The following is a 19,012-nucleotide window of genomic DNA, read 5'->3' on the forward strand; positions in this document are numbered from 1 at the left end:
GCTGTTTATTGATGTAAAAGTACCGGTTCTGAACTTCATGCTTGATTTTAGAGTCTCTTTTCTGATAGTCGAACCTGATCGCTTTAATGACTCTTCCCTCCGTCTTGTTTTCTTTCAGTACTGGGGTTCACATGCAAGATTTGGAGTCTGCCCTACATTACGCGTTCAGGCAAGAGGTTGCCATCTGTAAAACCATCGACGGGCCTAAGCTTGACGCCCTGCGAAACTTTGTGTCTGCCTTAGCAAAGGTAGGATGAGATCTGTCTCCCGTTTCTTTAAGGCAAGAATTGGCGAGCGAAGCGAGTGGGGCGAGGAAGTACCGTTTCTTGGGCAATTCTCGCCACGAGGAACGCTAGGATTAGGCAAGGGAAGGTTAGGTAGCTTTGGGGTTGCTGGCTACGTGAGAAAAATTGGCGGCCGCACAGCTGCCAAACCGATTGGCTGTCCATGGCTGTTTACCAACAGTGCAGACGGTCTTTTCGGTATCATCCAATGGTGTTTAATTCTTGCGTAGCTGGCCCCCAAACCGTTTCATATATACACTCTCGCCTCCTAGCTCCGCGAGCAACTAGCCGCGAGCAACTAGCCGCGAGCAAGTCTCGTCTGAAAGAAACACACGACAGTATAACAATGTTGGGGTCCAAGAAAGCTTGTAGTAAAAGCTTGGTAGGTGTGTTGATTACCTGGCTAACTGAACATCACTTGAAATGTTTAGAACACCATGAACGGTTTACAGTGATCGATAATTACAACTGAACAATTTGTGTTGCTTCGCCAGAATCTTCAATCAAGAGTTTTCGACTGCTGCTGTATGTGGTTGTTGTGCTGTCGGAAGAAATAACAGTTCTGGCAAAAGGATATTTGTAGCATCGATGGCCCGGTAGCTCAATGGGTAGAGCACTGGACTTACGATCCTTGGGTCATGTGTTTAAATACAGGCCAGGCTGAACACAGGAGAACTTGTGAGTCTTTGTGTGTGCGCATGCATGTCTGTCTGTGTGTGTGTTCATGAGTATATCGTCAGTGGCCTTCGAAGACCTCGTATCTTCAAAATCATAGTTCTGAGATAATGAGTGTTTTAAAAATCAAATTCCTCTTCACCAGATCAAAACGTGTAGATACGAGGTTTTCACTTTTTTGTTTTGAACTTTTTTGTTTTGAATTTAAGGAACAATTACGAGGATTTTCAACAGACTCGCAGGGATTCAAACAGACAATACGAGGTTTTCCCGCTAATGTCGATAATGTCTCAACACCCAACGGCAATACGAGGTTTTTAAAATCAGGGGAAAAAGACCTTTGCAAAATAGATAGAGTTACAAGCTTTTCACAGATGATAGGAAAAAAATCAAGGGACGGAACCATGCAAAAATACGAAAATCGGGAAAATGTAAGTTACGAGGTCTTCGAAGGCCACTGACGATATATGCATGCGTGTAGTTAATGTCATTTAAGTCTTTGTTGTCCTATCCTTTAAGTTAGAAATTAAGGTGTGCGTTTGCCATGTTGCAGTACTTCCCCGGGCGAGGTGAGGTGTCACGCTTTCTGTGGAAGCTGGTGGACTACCTAGGCAGCCTGGACATGCCGCTGACTGGAGACAGCTGGGTCAGTGCCATCGACACGCTGCAGGTAATAACGCTCGTCTCCCCTGACCACCTCTTTACATTAAGTCAAGTTTTGTTTTGTAATTGTATGTATTAATTTCGCTTCACGCAACTTAATGTTTTTACAGTGGAACCCCTCTTTTCAGACTTCCCCCTTTTTACATTCAGTCAAGTTTTGACTAAATGTTTTAACATAGAGGGGGAATCGAGACGAGGGTCGTGGTGTGTGTGTGTGTGTGTGTCTGTGTGTGTGTGTGTGTGTGTGTGTGTGTGTGTGTGTGTGTGTGTGTGTGTGTGTGTGTAGAGCGATTCAGAGTAAACTACTGGACCGATCTTTATGAAATTTGACATGAGAGTTCCTGGGAATGATATCCCCCGGACGTTTTTTTCATTGTTTCAATAAATACCTTTGATGACGTCATATCCGGCTTTTTGTAAAAGTTGTGGCGGCACTGTCACACCCTCATTTTTCAATGAAATTGATTGAAATTTTGGCCAAGCAATCTTCGACGAAGGCCGGACTTTGGTATGGCATTTCAGCTTGGTGGCTTAAAAAACTAATGAATGAGTTTGGTTATTAAAAATTGGAAACTTGTAATTAAAATTATTTTTTGATTAAACGATCCAAAAACAATTTCATCTTATTTTTTGTCATTTTCTGATTCCAAAAACATATACATATGTTATATTTGGATTACAAACAAGCTCTGAAAATTAAAAATATGAAAATTATGATTACAATTAATTTTCCGAAATCGATTTAAAAACAATTTTATCTTATTCCTTGTCAGTCCCTGTTTCCCAAGACATATAGATATGATATGTTTGGATTAAAAACAAACTCAGTAAGCTAAAAAGAATAGAGATACAGAAAAGCAAGTTAACCTGCTCAGCGTGACCACTACCGCACTATTCTGGCTTGTCGATTTCACTGCCTTTGCCACGAGCGGTGGACTGACGAAACTATGAGTATGCGGTCTTGGTGAAAAAAGCAGTGCGTTCAGTTGCATTCTGTGAGTTTGACAGCTTGACTAAATGTTGTTATTTTGCCTTACGCGACTTGTTTAGACCTTGATTTTCTCATATTGTTAGAGGTCTCAAAAGGGGGTTTCCGCTGTACTTCTTTTAATCTGTTCAAAGAAAAATTATTCTGGAAAGATCACAATGACCATTTTTTCATTTAGTCAATTTTTTTTAATTTTCTGCAATCGACAAATCATTGACACCACCACAAATCTCTAAAAGGGATAAGAGGATCCTTCCACTTTGACACATACTAACAAGAGGCGAAGCCTTCAAGGCTCACGTAAGAAATCGACAAACAGTAACACAAACTCAATCACTCCGTCACACATACACACACACAGTAAGCATAGGTGACACGGTGCAAGAGTGCGAGACACTAGATCTAGATCTGTCTGTCTGTAGCCTACTTACGGGGACACGACTGCCAGATGGCCAGATCGACACTGCGCTTTCGACAGCGCTTCCTCGCGCAGACACTGGAAACACGCTGTGCAGATTAACCTGTAGGAAATCTCTTTTGGTATCTTCTTTATCTATTTTTCTGGAGATACGAAACCGAACAATGTGAAATCGTCTTCTCCGAATCGGCGAACTGCAGCTCTGTGATAACTGTATCTATACCACAATCCTTCACGCGATCTGACCTAACCTTGACCCCTGACCTGGTCTACATACCACACACGACACAAACCAGTCAGCTGTTTTTACCCGTTTTCTTTGGATACACACTTTAACTACATACCTGCCGACGAAATGTTGATCATTGCTTCAATACTTTGAAGCTGTTGCTTAAATGATAACCAGGTAAAATTAGTATTTCGGTGTTCAGTCTAATGTTAAAGTTTCTACCACAGACATACATACATACGCACGCACGCACGCACGCACGCACACACAGACAGACAAAAGTTAGCATCACATAGGCTACACTTACGTGAGCCAAAAATCAAGTCTGATTGCTCCAAGCAGAGTGTCAATGTTTGGTTAAAATCATTTTGTGAGGAAATTAATTCTTCTTCTTCTTCTGCGTTCGTGGGCTGAAACTCCCATGTACACATGTACATGTATGCCGGTTTTTACCCCGCCATTTAGGCAGCCATACACCGCTTTCGGGGGAAGCATGCTGGGTATTTTCGTGTTTCTATAACCCACCGAACTCTGACATGGATTACAGGATGTTTTCCGTGCGCACTTGGTCTTGTGCTTGCGTGTACACACGAAGGGGGTTAAGTCACTAGCAGGTCTGCACATAAGTTGACATGGGAGATCGGAAAAATCTCCACTCTTAACCCACCGGGCGGCAGCGACCGGGATTCGAACTCACAACCTCCCGCTCTGGAGGCCGCCGTCTTACCACCACGCCATTGCGCCCTTCATTAATTCAGCAAAAAGCATTCTACACAGGAAGCAGCCGCGCTGTTGAGAGTGTGTATGGATGCTTTTTTCCCATATAGACAATCCTGGGCAAATCTGAGTTGGTGCACATGGTCGCTTGCGCGATACTGCCCATCATAAAAGACATATCTGCCTAGTCTTAATGACGGGTTGTATAGAAAAAAACGTATCTTTGAAGTCAGTTGAATTTTATTTCATGAGGTTTAGCAGTTTAGAGACAGTGCAAAATAAAATGAATAAATTCTCTTTTTCTCTCTTTCCACCTGAAGGGCAAAGAAGCGTTCCTGCCAGACCAAGTACACTGGGTCAGTTGTCAAGGCAGCCAGTCACGTTACCGTGGTTACCCATGCAGCGTGTGGACCCTGTTTCATGTGCTGACGGTCGCTGCCAACAATCAACAGTCTAGCGGTGAGTCAAAAGACATTTTTTTTAAATACCTTCTTCGTGGACCGGAGCACATGTTTCCGACAGACCTCATGCTTTAAAAAGTGATTGGTCCATCCTTTGTTTGTCAGAGGTTTTGCAAGAAAAGGTCACTCTATACAAACCCAACAGAGTTATTTTTGGAATTCGTCTATTCTTTGAGTTACAAGTGTCAGCAGGTGACAGTTATTTCTACCCTTTGTTTGGGTGACAATATACATTTTTTTTTTTTTTGTGGGCAAAAAGATTGTTGTTATTTCAGTAACAGTGGGTTAACAAATCGATCACTAATTAGTTTCAATGTAAGAGGTCACAAGTATCACAAATTCGCGGTCTCTGTCTTTCAGCAGTGAAGGCCATAGAAGTTAGAACTGCCAACGGCTATCCAGGGCTACATAGAGCACTTTGTCCACTCTGATACCTCCATTCTACAAACTTCTTTCTTTTTGATTTTCCCAGAATTTTGCATCAGTACTTTTTGTCTTTCAGCAGTGAATGCCCTAGAAGTGCCGATGGCTATCCGCGGATACATGGAGCACTTCTTCGGGTGCTCGGAATGCTCGCAGCACTTTATCCAGATGGCGAGCACCCTGGAAAAGGATATCCACAGGCCTGCAGACGCCGTGCTCTGGCTTTGGGCTGCTCACAACAAAGCCAACAAGCGTCTCCACGGCGACGACTCGGAGGATCCACAGCATCCCAAGATCCAGTTCCCTTCTGCTCAGGACTGCCCAGAATGTCACAAGCCACCGTCGGATTCGGATTATGTCCCTGGGTGGAATTCGTCGGCCGTGGCGTCTTTTCTTGGGAAGTTCTACGGCAAAGAAAACATCATTCAGGACGCTTTGACCTTAGCAGGGGACGCAGCCGAGGGGTCAAGGTCAGGAAAGGAGGAGATGGACTGGTGGGAAAAGAAACAGGGCGATGGCGACCTAAAAAAAATACAAGAGCAGCACGAACAAAAAAAGCGTCGGAAAGCGGCAAACTTTGCTCTGGGGGATCAGGTCCCTGCTGAAAAACTGCGGCTAGAGATTAATGACTTGCCCGCGGTGGATTACCATTCACAGAGGGGGAGTGGCTTGTTGATAAGCCGGTGGGGTTTTAGTCGCTTGGACTTCGGGGTGTGTATGGTGTTTTACGTCATGTGTGCGGCCATCATCGTTATCCTCTACTACCATTTTATCGTGCAGAGAAAATTCAAAGTGCCCTGCGTCAAATACTTCAAGAACTCCTGGGTTTGATGACATGTTGTTGTTCTTTAGGTGCCGGTTGTTTCCTGCATCCCCCCTCCCCCCAACCCCATTTATTTCTCCTCGCCTTCATAAGATGTCGTTCTTGTGTAAGCGGTCATATTTTTGGTATGTGTCCGGAGGATATTATACGATGTAAGATGGCAGGACAGATCTGCTAGTAGTGTAAAGGATCTCTTAGGATGGTTGAGATCTATGGTAGTGTTAATGATTGCTTACACAAGAAGGCATATATATATATATAATACCTTCAGTCATTACTTGCCTTGGCGACCACCTCTCGATAATGACCACCGGTCACTATGACCACCCCAAAGGATCACTGAGGATATTTATTTTCTATATAGCTCACCTTTTCATTGCGGCCGCGTGCCTATGACGACCGCTATTCGTTGGTACCTTGGGCGATGGTTACAGATCAGGATTGCTATATATTATTTCCCTTTTGTTGTTGTTGTTGTTGCTGCTGCTGCTGCTGCTGCTGCTGCTGCTGCTGCTGCTGTTGTTGTTGATTTATTTATTCTTGGTAGTTCTAAATGTTTTTGAATGCCCAACTCCCATCCCATCCTTCTTGTTTTACTTCCGAAGATTAGGCTAAGCCTAAAACCTTTATCCTTATGTAATAAAGTTCTGAGTTCGCTGAATGTTTTGTAAGCCAAGCAAGGACAAATACTACTTTGGATGGAAAAGTATTGTGCATTTATTTATTGATTCATTAATTGATTCATTGATTGATTGGCTTATTGAATTATTGATATGGTTATTTATGTTTGTATTTATGTTTGTGTTTATTTATTATTTATGTATTTGTTTCTTTCTTTATTTATTAGTTTTATTTATTTATTTAAATATGAAGAATTCCAATGTCTTGTGAAGCAAATAAATTTGTTTTACCTTACGCTTGTACAAGGCAAAAATGCAATATAAACTAGGAGAAGAAATAAAAGACATGGTTTGGAAATAACTCTAGTGTGGAGGGGGGGGGGGTAATGCAGTGCGGAAGAGTTGCATTCCTTTAACTTAAAGAGAGGCAAGATTCAAATAGGCCGATAGCTTCCCACTGTGAGCTATGAACTTAGAGATGTTTGGAAAACATACACTGGATTTTAATAGTGTAGGCTTGATATGGCGTTTCTTTGAAAAACATACACTGGATTTTGACAGTGCCGGCTTTTTGATATGGGCTTTTCTTTAGAAAACATGCACATTGGATATTGACAGTCGGCTCGATATCTTCTTTGGAAATCCAACACTGTCAAAATGTAGTGTTTTTTTTTTTTAACTTGTTGTTCAATGTGATGCAATCATCCTTTTTATTACATAGAGGTGATGCTATCATCCTTTTTATTGCATAGAGCCTCGCTTTCAAGGAATACAACTCTTCATAGGGCGTAAAAACCATGACAGAGTTGTTTCCAAAAATACGTCAGTTTTGTGACATTTTGACCAATGCCGTTTTGTGTCATGTAGCTGACAGTTTGACGTTCCTTTAAGAAGAGGGTGCATGAGTGTTTGCAGTCAAGTGTGCATGTGTGTATTATATGTAATGTATAGAATATTTGTATTATGTGTGTGTGTGCATGTGTGTGTCTTTGCATGTGCACACACTTGCATCTGTGTGTTAGTTTATTTATGCAAAAAGACACGTGTAGTGGCTGTAAAAAGTATGTCAGCCACGGAAGGTGGGACTGTTTGCAGTCTTCTTTTTCTGATGATTTAACATTGTGTAACTTAGCGATGTTAATAGTTCAATCAACTCCTTATGAGGGGTTACATGTTTGTCCACTGTTGAGGGCAGGACTGATTTTTAGCAGCAAAAAATGTTTGTTAGTCAGTTGATAAGTCAGCCTTTGAAATCAGTCATTTTAACAATCATGGTGGAAAAAGTATAAATAGAATTTCCTTCAGTCAAACAAATATCAAAATTGAATCATTGTATAATTATGCTTGCTTTATTGGTTTGCCGTGTATTTGAGTCATTTGTAAATGACGTTTTTGTGAATCTTTTAATTTTTAATTTGTTGGTCAAGCATCAGTTCTGTACGGTGATGGATAAATGGCTTTAATATTATAATGCTGGTGCAGGGTATTATGTTCATTATGACTGACTGTTGCTCTGAGTTGTGAAATATGTTTACTTGAATTTTACGTTTTACAATGTGTTAATAATAGTGGATTCCTTTTCATATAAGCATTCGTTTTTCAACCATGCAGATATCTGTCCAGGCTGTGGCATGGAATAAGGGCATCAAACCCTTTGGACACATACCAACACTCAATATTTTGGCTGCTGCCTGTGCAGAGTTGGAATGTTTTTCTGAATTGATTTTGCAGATTGATAAGGCCGTCACTTATGAAATCAATTCAGCTACAAAAAAAGAAGAAGATACATGGGTGGTATTCTTCTGGTATATGCCGGAAATCCGGATTCGATTTTGGCCTTCTTAATTTTTATTTTTTTAAATTTTTTTAATTTTTTATTTTTTCGGTTGAGGTTCAGGATTCATGAGATTTTTCAGTCTCACCCATGTAAGATAAAAAGAAGAAAAAATGCCATCCTGCACAGAAAGCAGTCTGACTTTATTGTTGGTATGTGTCTTAAGTGGATGGATGTTCTTCTCACATGTGAAGGTAGGATCTGTTGTGGTGTAGAATGGAACAGTCACTAACCCCTGACACACACACACCACACCCCCCCCCCCCCCCACCCTTTTTACATTTAGTCAAGTTTTGACTAAATGTTTTAACGTAGAGGGGGAATCGAGACGAGGGTCGTGGTGTATGTGTGTGTGTGTGTGTGTGTGTGTGTGTGTGTGTGTGTGTGTGTAGAGCGATTCAGACTAAACTACTGGACCGATCTTTATGAAATTTGACATGAGAGTTCCTGGGAATGATATCCCCGGACGTTTTTTTCATTTTTTCGATAAATGTCTTTGATGACGTCATATCCGGCTTTTTGTAAAAGTTGAGGCGGCACTGTCACACCCTCATTTTTCAATCAAATTGATTGAAATTTTGGCCAAGCAATCTTCGACGAAGGCCGGACTTCGGTATTGCATTTGAGTTTCGTGGCTTAAAAATTAATTAATGACTTTGGTCATTAAAAATCTGAAAATTGTAAAAAAAATACTTTTTTTATAAAACGATCCAAATTTACGTTCATCTTATTCTTCATCATTTTCTGATTCCAAAAACATATAAATATGTTAATTTGGATTAAAAACAAGCTCTGAAAATTAAAAAAGTTAAAAATCATGATCAAAATTAAATTTCCAAAATCGTTTCAAAAACTATTTCATCTTATTCCTTGTCGGTTCCTGATTCCAAAAACATATAGATATGATAAGTTTGGATTAAAAACACGCTCAGAAAGTTAAAACGAAGTGAGGTACAGTAAAGCGTGTTATGAAGCACAGCGCAACCGCTGCCTCGCCAAACAGGCTCGTCACTTTCACTGCCTTTTGCACTAGCGGCGGACTACGTTCAGTTTCATTCTGTGAGTTCCACAGCTTGACTAAATGTAGTAATTTCGCCTTACGCGACTTGTTTTTCTTCCGTTCTTTCTTTCTTTTTTTGTTTTTTTAAAAAAAAATTTGTGCTTTTTTAGATGTTCTGTTCATCGATCAGCTCTGTAAAAAAAATCCTCCATGTTATTTAGACTCCCTCCTCTTTAACTAAGACCGGATTTTTTTTTTAGACCTATGGAGGTCTTGAAAGTTAAAAGAGGGGTTACAATTTGTACATGATAGCTTAGACATATTAAAGATGTTGTCATGCGTTTTTTCTTCGTTCTTGCAATGTGATAATTGCCACCTGGATGCAAGTTGCTATCGCTGTAACTGACACAATAATAATTCATGGATTTAGAATGTTTAGTATTTTATGTCTCAAGTACATGTACTTTGTTTTTATGAATGAGTCGGATGTTGCGATGAATCTCAGTTGATTTCAAAACCACTGTCTTGATCTGTCTCCTTGAGGCTGTTACTGCTGCGCAATTACTCCAACAGAGAGATTATGATCGTTAGAAAAACAAGAGGTAAAAATGAACACCAAACAGTAAGTGTTAGTTGCTGCCTTGGAGAATGATGAGCATATGAGCTTGCGGCGATCATCCTTTTTTGAGGATGAAAGTCGCTTGTTCATTTCAATGCTTGTTATTCTCTCAGGTGCCAGGAGAAAGGTTCCGTACAACTCTCACTTACTCCATTATCCATGTCGTATGCATAAAGAGCGATGACTTCCCTTTGGTTATTTGATAGGATTAAGTTGCTCAAGCCTGACCACTATTAACATTGCTCCCACACACCACACACCACCACCACCACCTCCGAAGAAACTTGTAAAACGTACAAGTGAAATGGGCTTTTTCCCTTCAGAAAAATGTTTCTTGAAGTTCGAGTATTTTAAATTGTAATGCAATCAAGATGGTAGTGGAATGGAGCCGATTCTGTGATTGGTCAGATTATGTTTCAAATGGAATTTTCCTATCAATGTGTAAATTGTCATCTAATAGTTTGTCCTTGACTATATATCAGCAGTGTTCTCATTGCTTTGCACTGTTATTGTAGATTAATAGCTTCTGTGTGAAAGCTGACCTGATATTTTGTATGTATATCTATATATATATACGACTTGTGTCTGTCTGTCTGTGTGTGTGTGTGTGTGTGTGTGTGTGTTCGCGATGCACGGCCAAAGTTCTCGATGGATCTGCTTCAAATTTGGTGGGCATATTCAGGTACACCCCGGACACAACCTGGTCGATGAGAATTTTCAACACGTGCTCTCAGCGCGCAGCGCTGAACCGATTTTGGTTTTTCTGTAGATCCACCCAGATCCATTCCCTGGAGTAATATCTTCCTTATCTTCTCCAGTGTTTTGCGTTTATCTCCCTTCCTTCGTGTGGCGTCAATCCATATTCCCGTTACTATTTTTTGAAGGTCACTGTCCACAACGCTCAATCCATATTCCCGTTACTATTTTTAGAAGGTCACTGTCCACAACGCTCCTTATCTTCTCCAGTGTTTTGCGCGTTTATCTCCCTTCCTTCGTGTGGCGTCAATCGCGTACGGTGCGCCACTCACCCGGCAAAGCCGGGTACTCGGCGAAGCTGGCGTACGGTGTGCCATTCACCCGGCGAAGCCGGTTACCCGGCGAAGTTGGGTATTCGGCTCTACTTCTTCCTGGCGAAGCGGGTATTCATCTAGTTAATAATATAGCTTGAAAGTTCTGATCATGGAAAAAGTCATTGCAAAGTTTGTCATATGATTGTAAAGGAATGGTACGAAAGGTGTTAAAGTCAGTTATTTTACTTTGGTAATTGTTAAAGCCCCAGTCTGTCTTGAATGGTGTAAAACTTTTTCACGACATAGCACCAGTATACTGGCGGTAGGAAGAAAAATGTATTAAAAAAAATTCACAGACACCAGAGACGGTAAAGGGAGGCAATCGTTTCCACTGCCAGTTTGCTAAATAGGCCAGAAAGGATGAGTTGTTTCCCTTGAACCGTTTTCTACCTGCAAGTGTGTTTCCAACCCCACTCAAAAGTGTGTTGGTGTCTCAAAGAGCCAAATTTTTTCCAAAAACCAATAATATACCAATTTCTTTGAAAATATTTGGATTATGTGTTAAATTTACCCTCGTACATGTTATGTTAATTAGAAACATTTAAGAATCAAATATTTCACAAAAGCAAACCAATTTAATGTAAGTGCATCAGATATTTAATGATATTTTTTGGAAATGTGTCAAAATTGGGTGTGTTGAAAGACTGTGGACAGCTATAAAGACTCTTGGCATGGTTAACCCACCATGTGTGAAATAACCCACACGTATTGTCAGAAAAATTGAAGTCTTTCACCCAGGCTTTCACTTTTTTTCAGTTCAGCCTAGTTCACTGCAAAAATCTGTCTTCTGCTCATGGTATATACAAGTGACATATCCCCACTGATGGCCCGTATGGCATCAAATCCATGTCCCCGCATAGTGAATAAGAAAATGAATGACGTCACTCTCGGCAAAGGCTTGAGTGACAACTTTTCTACTTTTATGTGCTGTATCTGCATGGATAACAATAACATCAGCTGTGATGTAGCCATTACATTTACAGTAAAACCTGCCCTGGTGACCACCTCTCTAAAACGACCACCTGCCCCACCACCCCAAAAGATCCCCAATAAGTTTGTGTTTTTGTAATATAATTATATAAATCACTTTTTTATTATAGTGTCCTCCTGTCTACCCCCTGCGGGTTAGGGGGAAGAATTTACCCGATGCTCCCCAGCATGTCGTACTAAGAGCTCAGGCGTCTAACGGATTCTGTTTCTCCTTTTACCCTATGTTAAGTGTTTCTTGTATAGAATATAGTCAATTTTTGTACAGATTTTAGTCAAGCAGTATGTAAGAAATGTTAAGTCCTTTGTACTGGAAACTTGCATTCTCCCAGTAAGGTCATACATTGTACTACGTTGCAAGCCCCTGGAGCAATCTTTTTGATTTGTGCTTTTAATTTGTGAACAAGAAACAATTAACAAGTGGCTCTATCTCGTCGCGATATAACCTTGAACGGTTGAAAACGACATTAAACACCAAATAAAGTAAAGGAAAGGCCCTGGCGACCACCTCTCTAAAACGACCACCTGCCCGACTTATAATCACCACCCCCAAAGATCCCCAACAACTTCGTGTTTTTTTTTATATAAATATATATAATTCACTTTTTCATTATAGTGTCCTCCTGTCTTCAACTACCACTTTAGAGGTTGGTCCCTGTGGTGGCCGTTATAGACAGGGTTGACAGTACAATGTTGTGTTCATACGTTATGAAATAAGTCTTGAATGTTGAGCTGGCCAGTGAATGATTGACTATTAGGGTTTAACGTCCTCCTAGACCAACTGGTCTATATTGGGACAGGTATTGGTAATACGTTGAATATATGGTGTGATACTTTGATTCGAACAAGCCCGCTGTGGCTGTCTTCTTCGACACACCAGCATTGGGTTTGTCTCGTCAAAGTATCGAAATACGATCATGATAATCGGAGACGAGAGATGATGCATGCGTGTCTTCGTGTTTTCCAAGCCCTGAGACTTTCGCTGTGAACGTGGGATCTTTTTCGTGCGCATGTGTGCACACGGGGGTGTTCGGATACCGAAGAGAGTCTGCACAAAGTTGACTCCGAGAAATAAATCTCTCGCCGAACGTGGGGATCGAACCCACGCTGATAGCGACCAACTGGCTACAAAGCCAGCGCGCTACCGACTGAGCTACGTCCCCGCCCAGTGAATGATTGGTAGGCTGAATGAAAGGAACAGGCTGGCACTTGTGACAAACTGATGTATCACTTTGAAAAATTGCTTCTGTGGAATGTAAACTAGTTTGTGTGTGTGTGTGCATTGGATTGTTGTTCCCGTGAGTCTGGTATTTTGCTTCTGGTGGTGAAGAGACAAAGTATCAAGGGGAGAGAATGTGGTATGAATTTAAAGAGTCATTTGTACAGTACAGATTTTGATTTTTTTTTTCTGCTGGGTTTATTGTAAAATGGACTATTTATGACTTAGTCTTGACATTATCTGTACAATATTAACGAGAATGGAATATTACCAGGTCTTAAGGCCAAGATACACGATCAGTTTCGCACGTACGTTTGAGGCGGACGGGTCAGACCTGATCGTCTCAGAGGAACGGAACGCTTGCCGGTCACACGATGCTCCTGAGACGTACGTGGTGTAGGTCGTTTTACCCCACATTTGACGTGGAAGTCTGCTGCATGGACAGCAGGAACAGGTCTCGATGATGCTGGTTTTTGTAGTTTTTACTTCCATGGTTCCATAGATTCCAACTCGTCGCCAAGATTCAGGTTGCTGAGATATTTCGATTCCGAATCGGCAAGTTTTGATGCTGAACTGATCGCCATTTGCAAAGTGGGTGTCGACTGAAAGACGTGCGCTCATTGGCTAGAGGATGCTTGCCGTCCGTTCGGAATAGATCCAGCAGTATTTCGAACGGACGGACCAAGGCGCATGCTTGTCAAGCGTGTGAGACGTACGGTTCGGATGCCAGACGGTCGGTATGTGGTCCGTTTTGGGCGGTCCGTCTCAAACGTAATGGCCAAACCGGTTGTGTATCTTGGCCTTTAAACAGCTGTATTCTAAAAATCAATCTTGCTACACAGTTTTATGTGTGAATTGCAAAACCCTGGAAGATAGCTGCAGATTCTGTAGCTGATGAAACGAGAATTTAAAAGTGATGTACATTAACTCATTGTGTTATAATTATGGTGCATTTATTGGATTTGCAGGGTATGACTTTAAACTTATCGACTGACGGAAGAGTTTAAGTTATAAAAATCAATTAAAAAAAATCATTACATACAAGCTTTGACAATTAGAGCAAATCTCCCCAGCATGTCGTAAGAGGCGACTAACAGATTCTGTTTCTCTTTTTACCCTTGTTAAGTGTTTCTTGTATAGAATATAGTCAATTTTTGTACAGATTTTAGTCAAGCAGTATGTAAGAAATGTTAAGTCCTTTGTACTGGAAACTTGCATTCTCCCAGTAAGGCAATACATTGTACTACGTTGCAAGCCCCTGGAGCAAATTTTTGATTAGTGCTTTTGTGAACAAGAAACAATTGACAAGTGGCTCTATCCCATCTCCCCCCCTTTCCTCGTCGCGATATAACCTTCGTGGTTGAAAACGACGTCAAACACCAAATAAAGAAAGATAGAGCAAATCTGAGAAAAATTGTCTGCAGGGGAGACAATCATTTTGCTGCAGTTCAAAGGGCAATTAATGCAGAAGTTGCTTCCCTTGTCAGTATTAATTTCTTCATGATTCAAAAGAAGGCAGCCAAGGGGTTGAACAGTTTTCTGTTAATAGTTGATTAATACGGCCGACGCTATACAGAAACAGCTAGAACAATCTACAGCCTACCTGCTTTCTGGGCAGTCAGATTTTGTTGCTGTATTAATTTGGTAGCAGACATTTATGTCAATGTGCAAGATGGATCAGAAAAAAAAGAATTCCACTCTGCATGTAAAGCAGGCAGACTGTCCGTGTGATGGTATTTGTGTCGTAAAGCAGGCAGACTGTCCGTGTGATGGTATTTGTGTCGTAAAGCAGGCAGACTGTCCGTGTGATGGTATTTGTGTCGTAAAGCAGGCAGACTGTCCGTGTGATGGTATTTGTGTCGTAAAGCAGGCAGACTGTCCGTGTGATGGTATTTGTGTCCATGTCAAACGGAAAGGTTACGCACATCTTGAAGCCTTTAAGGCAATGAGCGGCACTAGAATGACCAAAATGAAACATGGAAAATACATGGAGTAACTTAGTTTTCTGGGTTAAGTTATTGAAGTGACTTGTATAAAGAAATGAAAAAAATACGAAAACTAAAGGACATAGATTGTCGTCGCTTATGAACACTGGCATACACAGCACCATATTGGATTTCTAGGAAACGGTTTTACAGCAACATCATACATCAGAAATGCTTAATATGTGGCACAAAGATACACAAGACTTATTTTATCTATACTGTTCAAAAAAAGAAACGCATAGCTTGTAATATTTGGTTAATTTAGTTATATGGCTACAAGGATATCCACCAAACTGCAGAAAATGTTTATCTGGTCGTCGACCTTTCGTCCATTGCCACAAGTGAGCTCTGCACGTGACGCATGCGTTATTAGTGGCTACAATGTCAAAATTGCTCATTTGGCATGACCACTCGTCATGCTTCAGTGTAATCTCGTGAAACTCGGGGAATATTGAGCTCTCACCATGTCTTCCAAAACCCATAAAAGCGGATTGTTCGCCACAAAGAAATCAGACGACAATTCAGCGACGAAAGATGGCCCGATTGAGCAGAGAAGACCGCCAAATTGCATTGGGTCGTTTACAAGCAGGCCAAAGTAAAAGTGCAATCGCCAGGCACTTCCACGTGTCCCAGAGCACCATCAGTAGACTGTGGGTCAGGTTTCAAGCCACTGGCTCCGTTGCTGACTTGCCACGAGCGGGAAGACCAAGGGCGACAACTGCTGCTCACGACCGCTTCATACGGCTCCGCCACCTCCGGAATCGTTTCCTGTCGGCCTCATCTTCTGTCCAGGCTCTCCCCGGGCCACACCGATTATCGGACCAGACCGTGCGGAACCGCCTGCATGAAGCTGGTTTGAGAGCTCGCAGACCTCACAGAGGAGCTGTCATCACCCGCCGCCATCGCCAGAACCGAGTGCAGTGGGGCAACCAGCACCTTCGCTGGACCGTCCGGAATCACTGGAGACACGTGTGGTTCAGCGACGAGTCCTACTTCCTGCTCCAGCGACATGATGGTCGGAGGAGGGTCTACCGGAGAGTAAACGAACGTTACGCGCCCAACTGTGTGGATGAGGCACCCGTTCATGGTGGTTGAGGCGTCATGGTGTGGGGGGCGATCAATACCGCTGGAAGGAGCACCCTGGTGCACGTCCAAGGGCGCATAAATGCCCAGCGATACGTGGAGGAAATTCTGCGCCCACACGCCCTTCCTCTTCTGGCTGACCAGGATGCCATATTCCAGCAGGACAACGCTCGCCCGCACACAGCACGACTCACCACCCAGTTCCTCACCGACCACCATGTCCAGGTGCTTCCCTGGCCATCCATGTCGCCAGACATGAACCCGATAGAACACCTCTGGGATGAATTGGACAGACGTGTGCGCAGGCGAGAAGAAGCGCCGGCAAATCACCGCGATCTATTGCAGGCACTTCAGGAGGAGTGGGACACCATCCCACAGCAAGATATCCGGCATCTGATCCAGTCCATGCCCAGAAGGTGCCGGGCAGTTGTTGCTGCTCAAGGCAGTCACACCCCCTACTGACTTGACAGCCTCGGCACCCAATCGTATTGATTGACTGATTGATTTGAAGATGCAAATGAACTGTGTGTGCATTCAACTGTGTCCATACCAAATTTCAAACAAATAATCTAAATATTGGATTTTCTGTTAATTTTTTCGAAAAATAAAACAAATTTGGCAAGTAGCAACTATGCGTTTCTTTTTTTGAACAGTATACAATCATATAGAACGATATTTTGACCAAAAAAATAGTTGAATTTAAAATAATTTTTGAAATAAAGATTAATGAATATGCAGTTAGAAATTCATTAAATTCAACTGCAGTCTTTAGTCAAAATATCGTTCTATATGATTGCAGATACAAGTCATGTGTATCCTTGTGCCTAATATGCATGTCTAATGTATGATGTTGCTGTAAAACCGTTTCCTAGAAATCCAATATGTTTCCATAGCAACGGCAGTCTGTGTCCATTAGTATATACATTTTTTCCATTTATTTGTATATGGAAGTGATGAATGAGATGTTTGAATGCAGTTGTTTTTTTGTCAGCTTTTTGATGGGCTAGAATGATTATAAGCTATATCATATGGAGTTGTTCCTGATTGAAAGTGCCAATATATTATTTGTGTGTGTATCCGTGAAAATGAATGGTGCAATTGTTACTCCGAGTCATCATGCAGAAACCATTGTCACTTTCATTAAATTCCCGCAGTGGGGCACTGCGGTTATGAAATTAAAGGCCCCTCCTGTTTTTGGAACCGCAGGAGCTTTCTAGTTTGCTGTTAGGTAGATTTTTGGTTCCTCTTTCCTGTCATGCTCTCTTTTTCTTCATGAATTCTTTTCTTTTTTCTGCCTTCTTGCTCATTCACCTGTATTTTTTCCAAAAATCTCTTCTCTTGCCGCTTGTCTCGCGATTCATGTATAGTTTAATCTGTTAGTGTTCTGATGTAAGCCCAGCAGTAGATAGGTTAAGCCTATTTTAACATACTGGAAACTGGTAATCTTCCAGTAGGTATTAATTTAGTTTTACTAAAGCCTGCTGGGACACAAGTAATGGGTTAGTGCATTTGTAAACAGGAATCGCTTGACAAGTGGCCCCCTTCATCCCCCCCTTCCTCGTCCTGATATGGCTCTGCGTAGTCGGCTGGACGTTAAGCAACAAATAAACAAACAAACAAACAAACAAACTTTCATTAAATATATACTTATCAGTTCTGAGTTTTGTCATTTGTAGTTGTCACTTTGTAACACACAACACACACCATGAGGCATGCATCTACACACAGACACATACAAACACAGTATTTTACACATCAGTACACAAATTTAGACAGATATGCACACACAGGGAAGAATGAACATTCATCACACACATTGCGTGTGCAGGTGAGCGTGCGCACACACACACGCACTCACACATACACACACACAGAACCAAAAATGAGTCCTTTCTTCCACATATTTTTTGTATTTCTCTTTACCCTATTCAGTTTTGTACATTCTACAAAAGACTTGCAAATCTACAATATAAAAAAGAGACATAATTTCATACACACACAATATTCACATATCAGTTATAAAGCAATAACAGATGACGGGTAATCAGTCTCTCACATTTCACAAACACTATTAAATCATTTGCAAATTTGACGCAATCCAATGAAAATGAAATGCTTCAAGATAACTTACAAAGGCATGGGACTGCAGTAACTTAATGATATGAATGAGATAATTGAAAATCCATGCACTAATCATCTGATTTATATTCAGAAAAAATCAGAAGCATGAGTCGATCGCTCCTCAAGCACATTTTGAAAACAATCAAATGTTAGGTTCAATTTGCAAAGCATTAGAAAAAGACAAAACATCTGTTGCAGAACAAACAATGATTCCCCTTTCACATGAAAGCCACATGAACTTATAATGTAACTGTCGACGTCTGTCCTTTGCTACTATTGTTGGAAAAATGAACAGTAATGAGACACAGCTGAAAAAAATATTTTGCTAATTAATATTATTGAAGTTCTTTTAGTGTGATTACAAACTGTGAGTTTTCTCTTCAACATTATTTTATTTTTTCCTGAGGTCAATCAATGCATACAGAATGTTTCTGTACATTTAACGTTCTTTTTAAACCTTGATCAAAATTCATCTCCAACTGAAGGCTAAAAAAATCATTCCCTCTCTTACAAAATTTTCTCCTGACTGCATGATAGTGTACCAGTTGTCTGTTGAGACAGTCTCCATAATTAGCCCAAGCCCCTCAGACTGATTTCGTGAGACATTAGATTACCCTTCCTGTAACTTGAGTAATGTGGACCAGAGACAATAGTTACATAGGACCTTAACTAATTAATTCATGAAAATACGCAAGATGAACAAAAACCTATGTGGTTTAAAATGAGGATACTGGCCTACGTAGCTAACCACAAGCGAAACTATTGCTTCAACCGCCACATATTAGTTGTAAAA

The 19,012-nt window shown here is 41.2% G+C and overlaps 1 protein-coding gene across 1 annotated transcript in view; it reads left to right on the forward strand.

Moving 5' to 3' along the window:
• LOC138949318 (sulfhydryl oxidase 2-like) overlaps positions 1–18,132 on the forward strand; it is a 39,022-nt gene extending 20,890 nt beyond the window's left edge. The window contains exons 7-10 of the mRNA XM_070321107.1: positions 119–248; positions 1,513–1,629; positions 4,295–4,433; positions 4,938–18,132. Coding sequence (XP_070177208.1) covers positions 119–248; positions 1,513–1,629; positions 4,295–4,433; positions 4,938–5,689 — 1,138 coding nt within the window. The 3' untranslated portion in view covers positions 5,690–18,132. The remainder of the gene's footprint in view (positions 1–118; positions 249–1,512; positions 1,630–4,294; positions 4,434–4,937) is intronic.
• Positions 18,133–19,012: the final 880 nt, after the last annotated feature.

This window comes from Littorina saxatilis, linkage group LG15, assembly GCF_037325665.1.
Source record: "Littorina saxatilis isolate snail1 linkage group LG15, US_GU_Lsax_2.0, whole genome shotgun sequence".
Classification (NCBI taxonomy): domain Eukaryota; kingdom Metazoa; phylum Mollusca; class Gastropoda; order Littorinimorpha; family Littorinidae; genus Littorina; species Littorina saxatilis.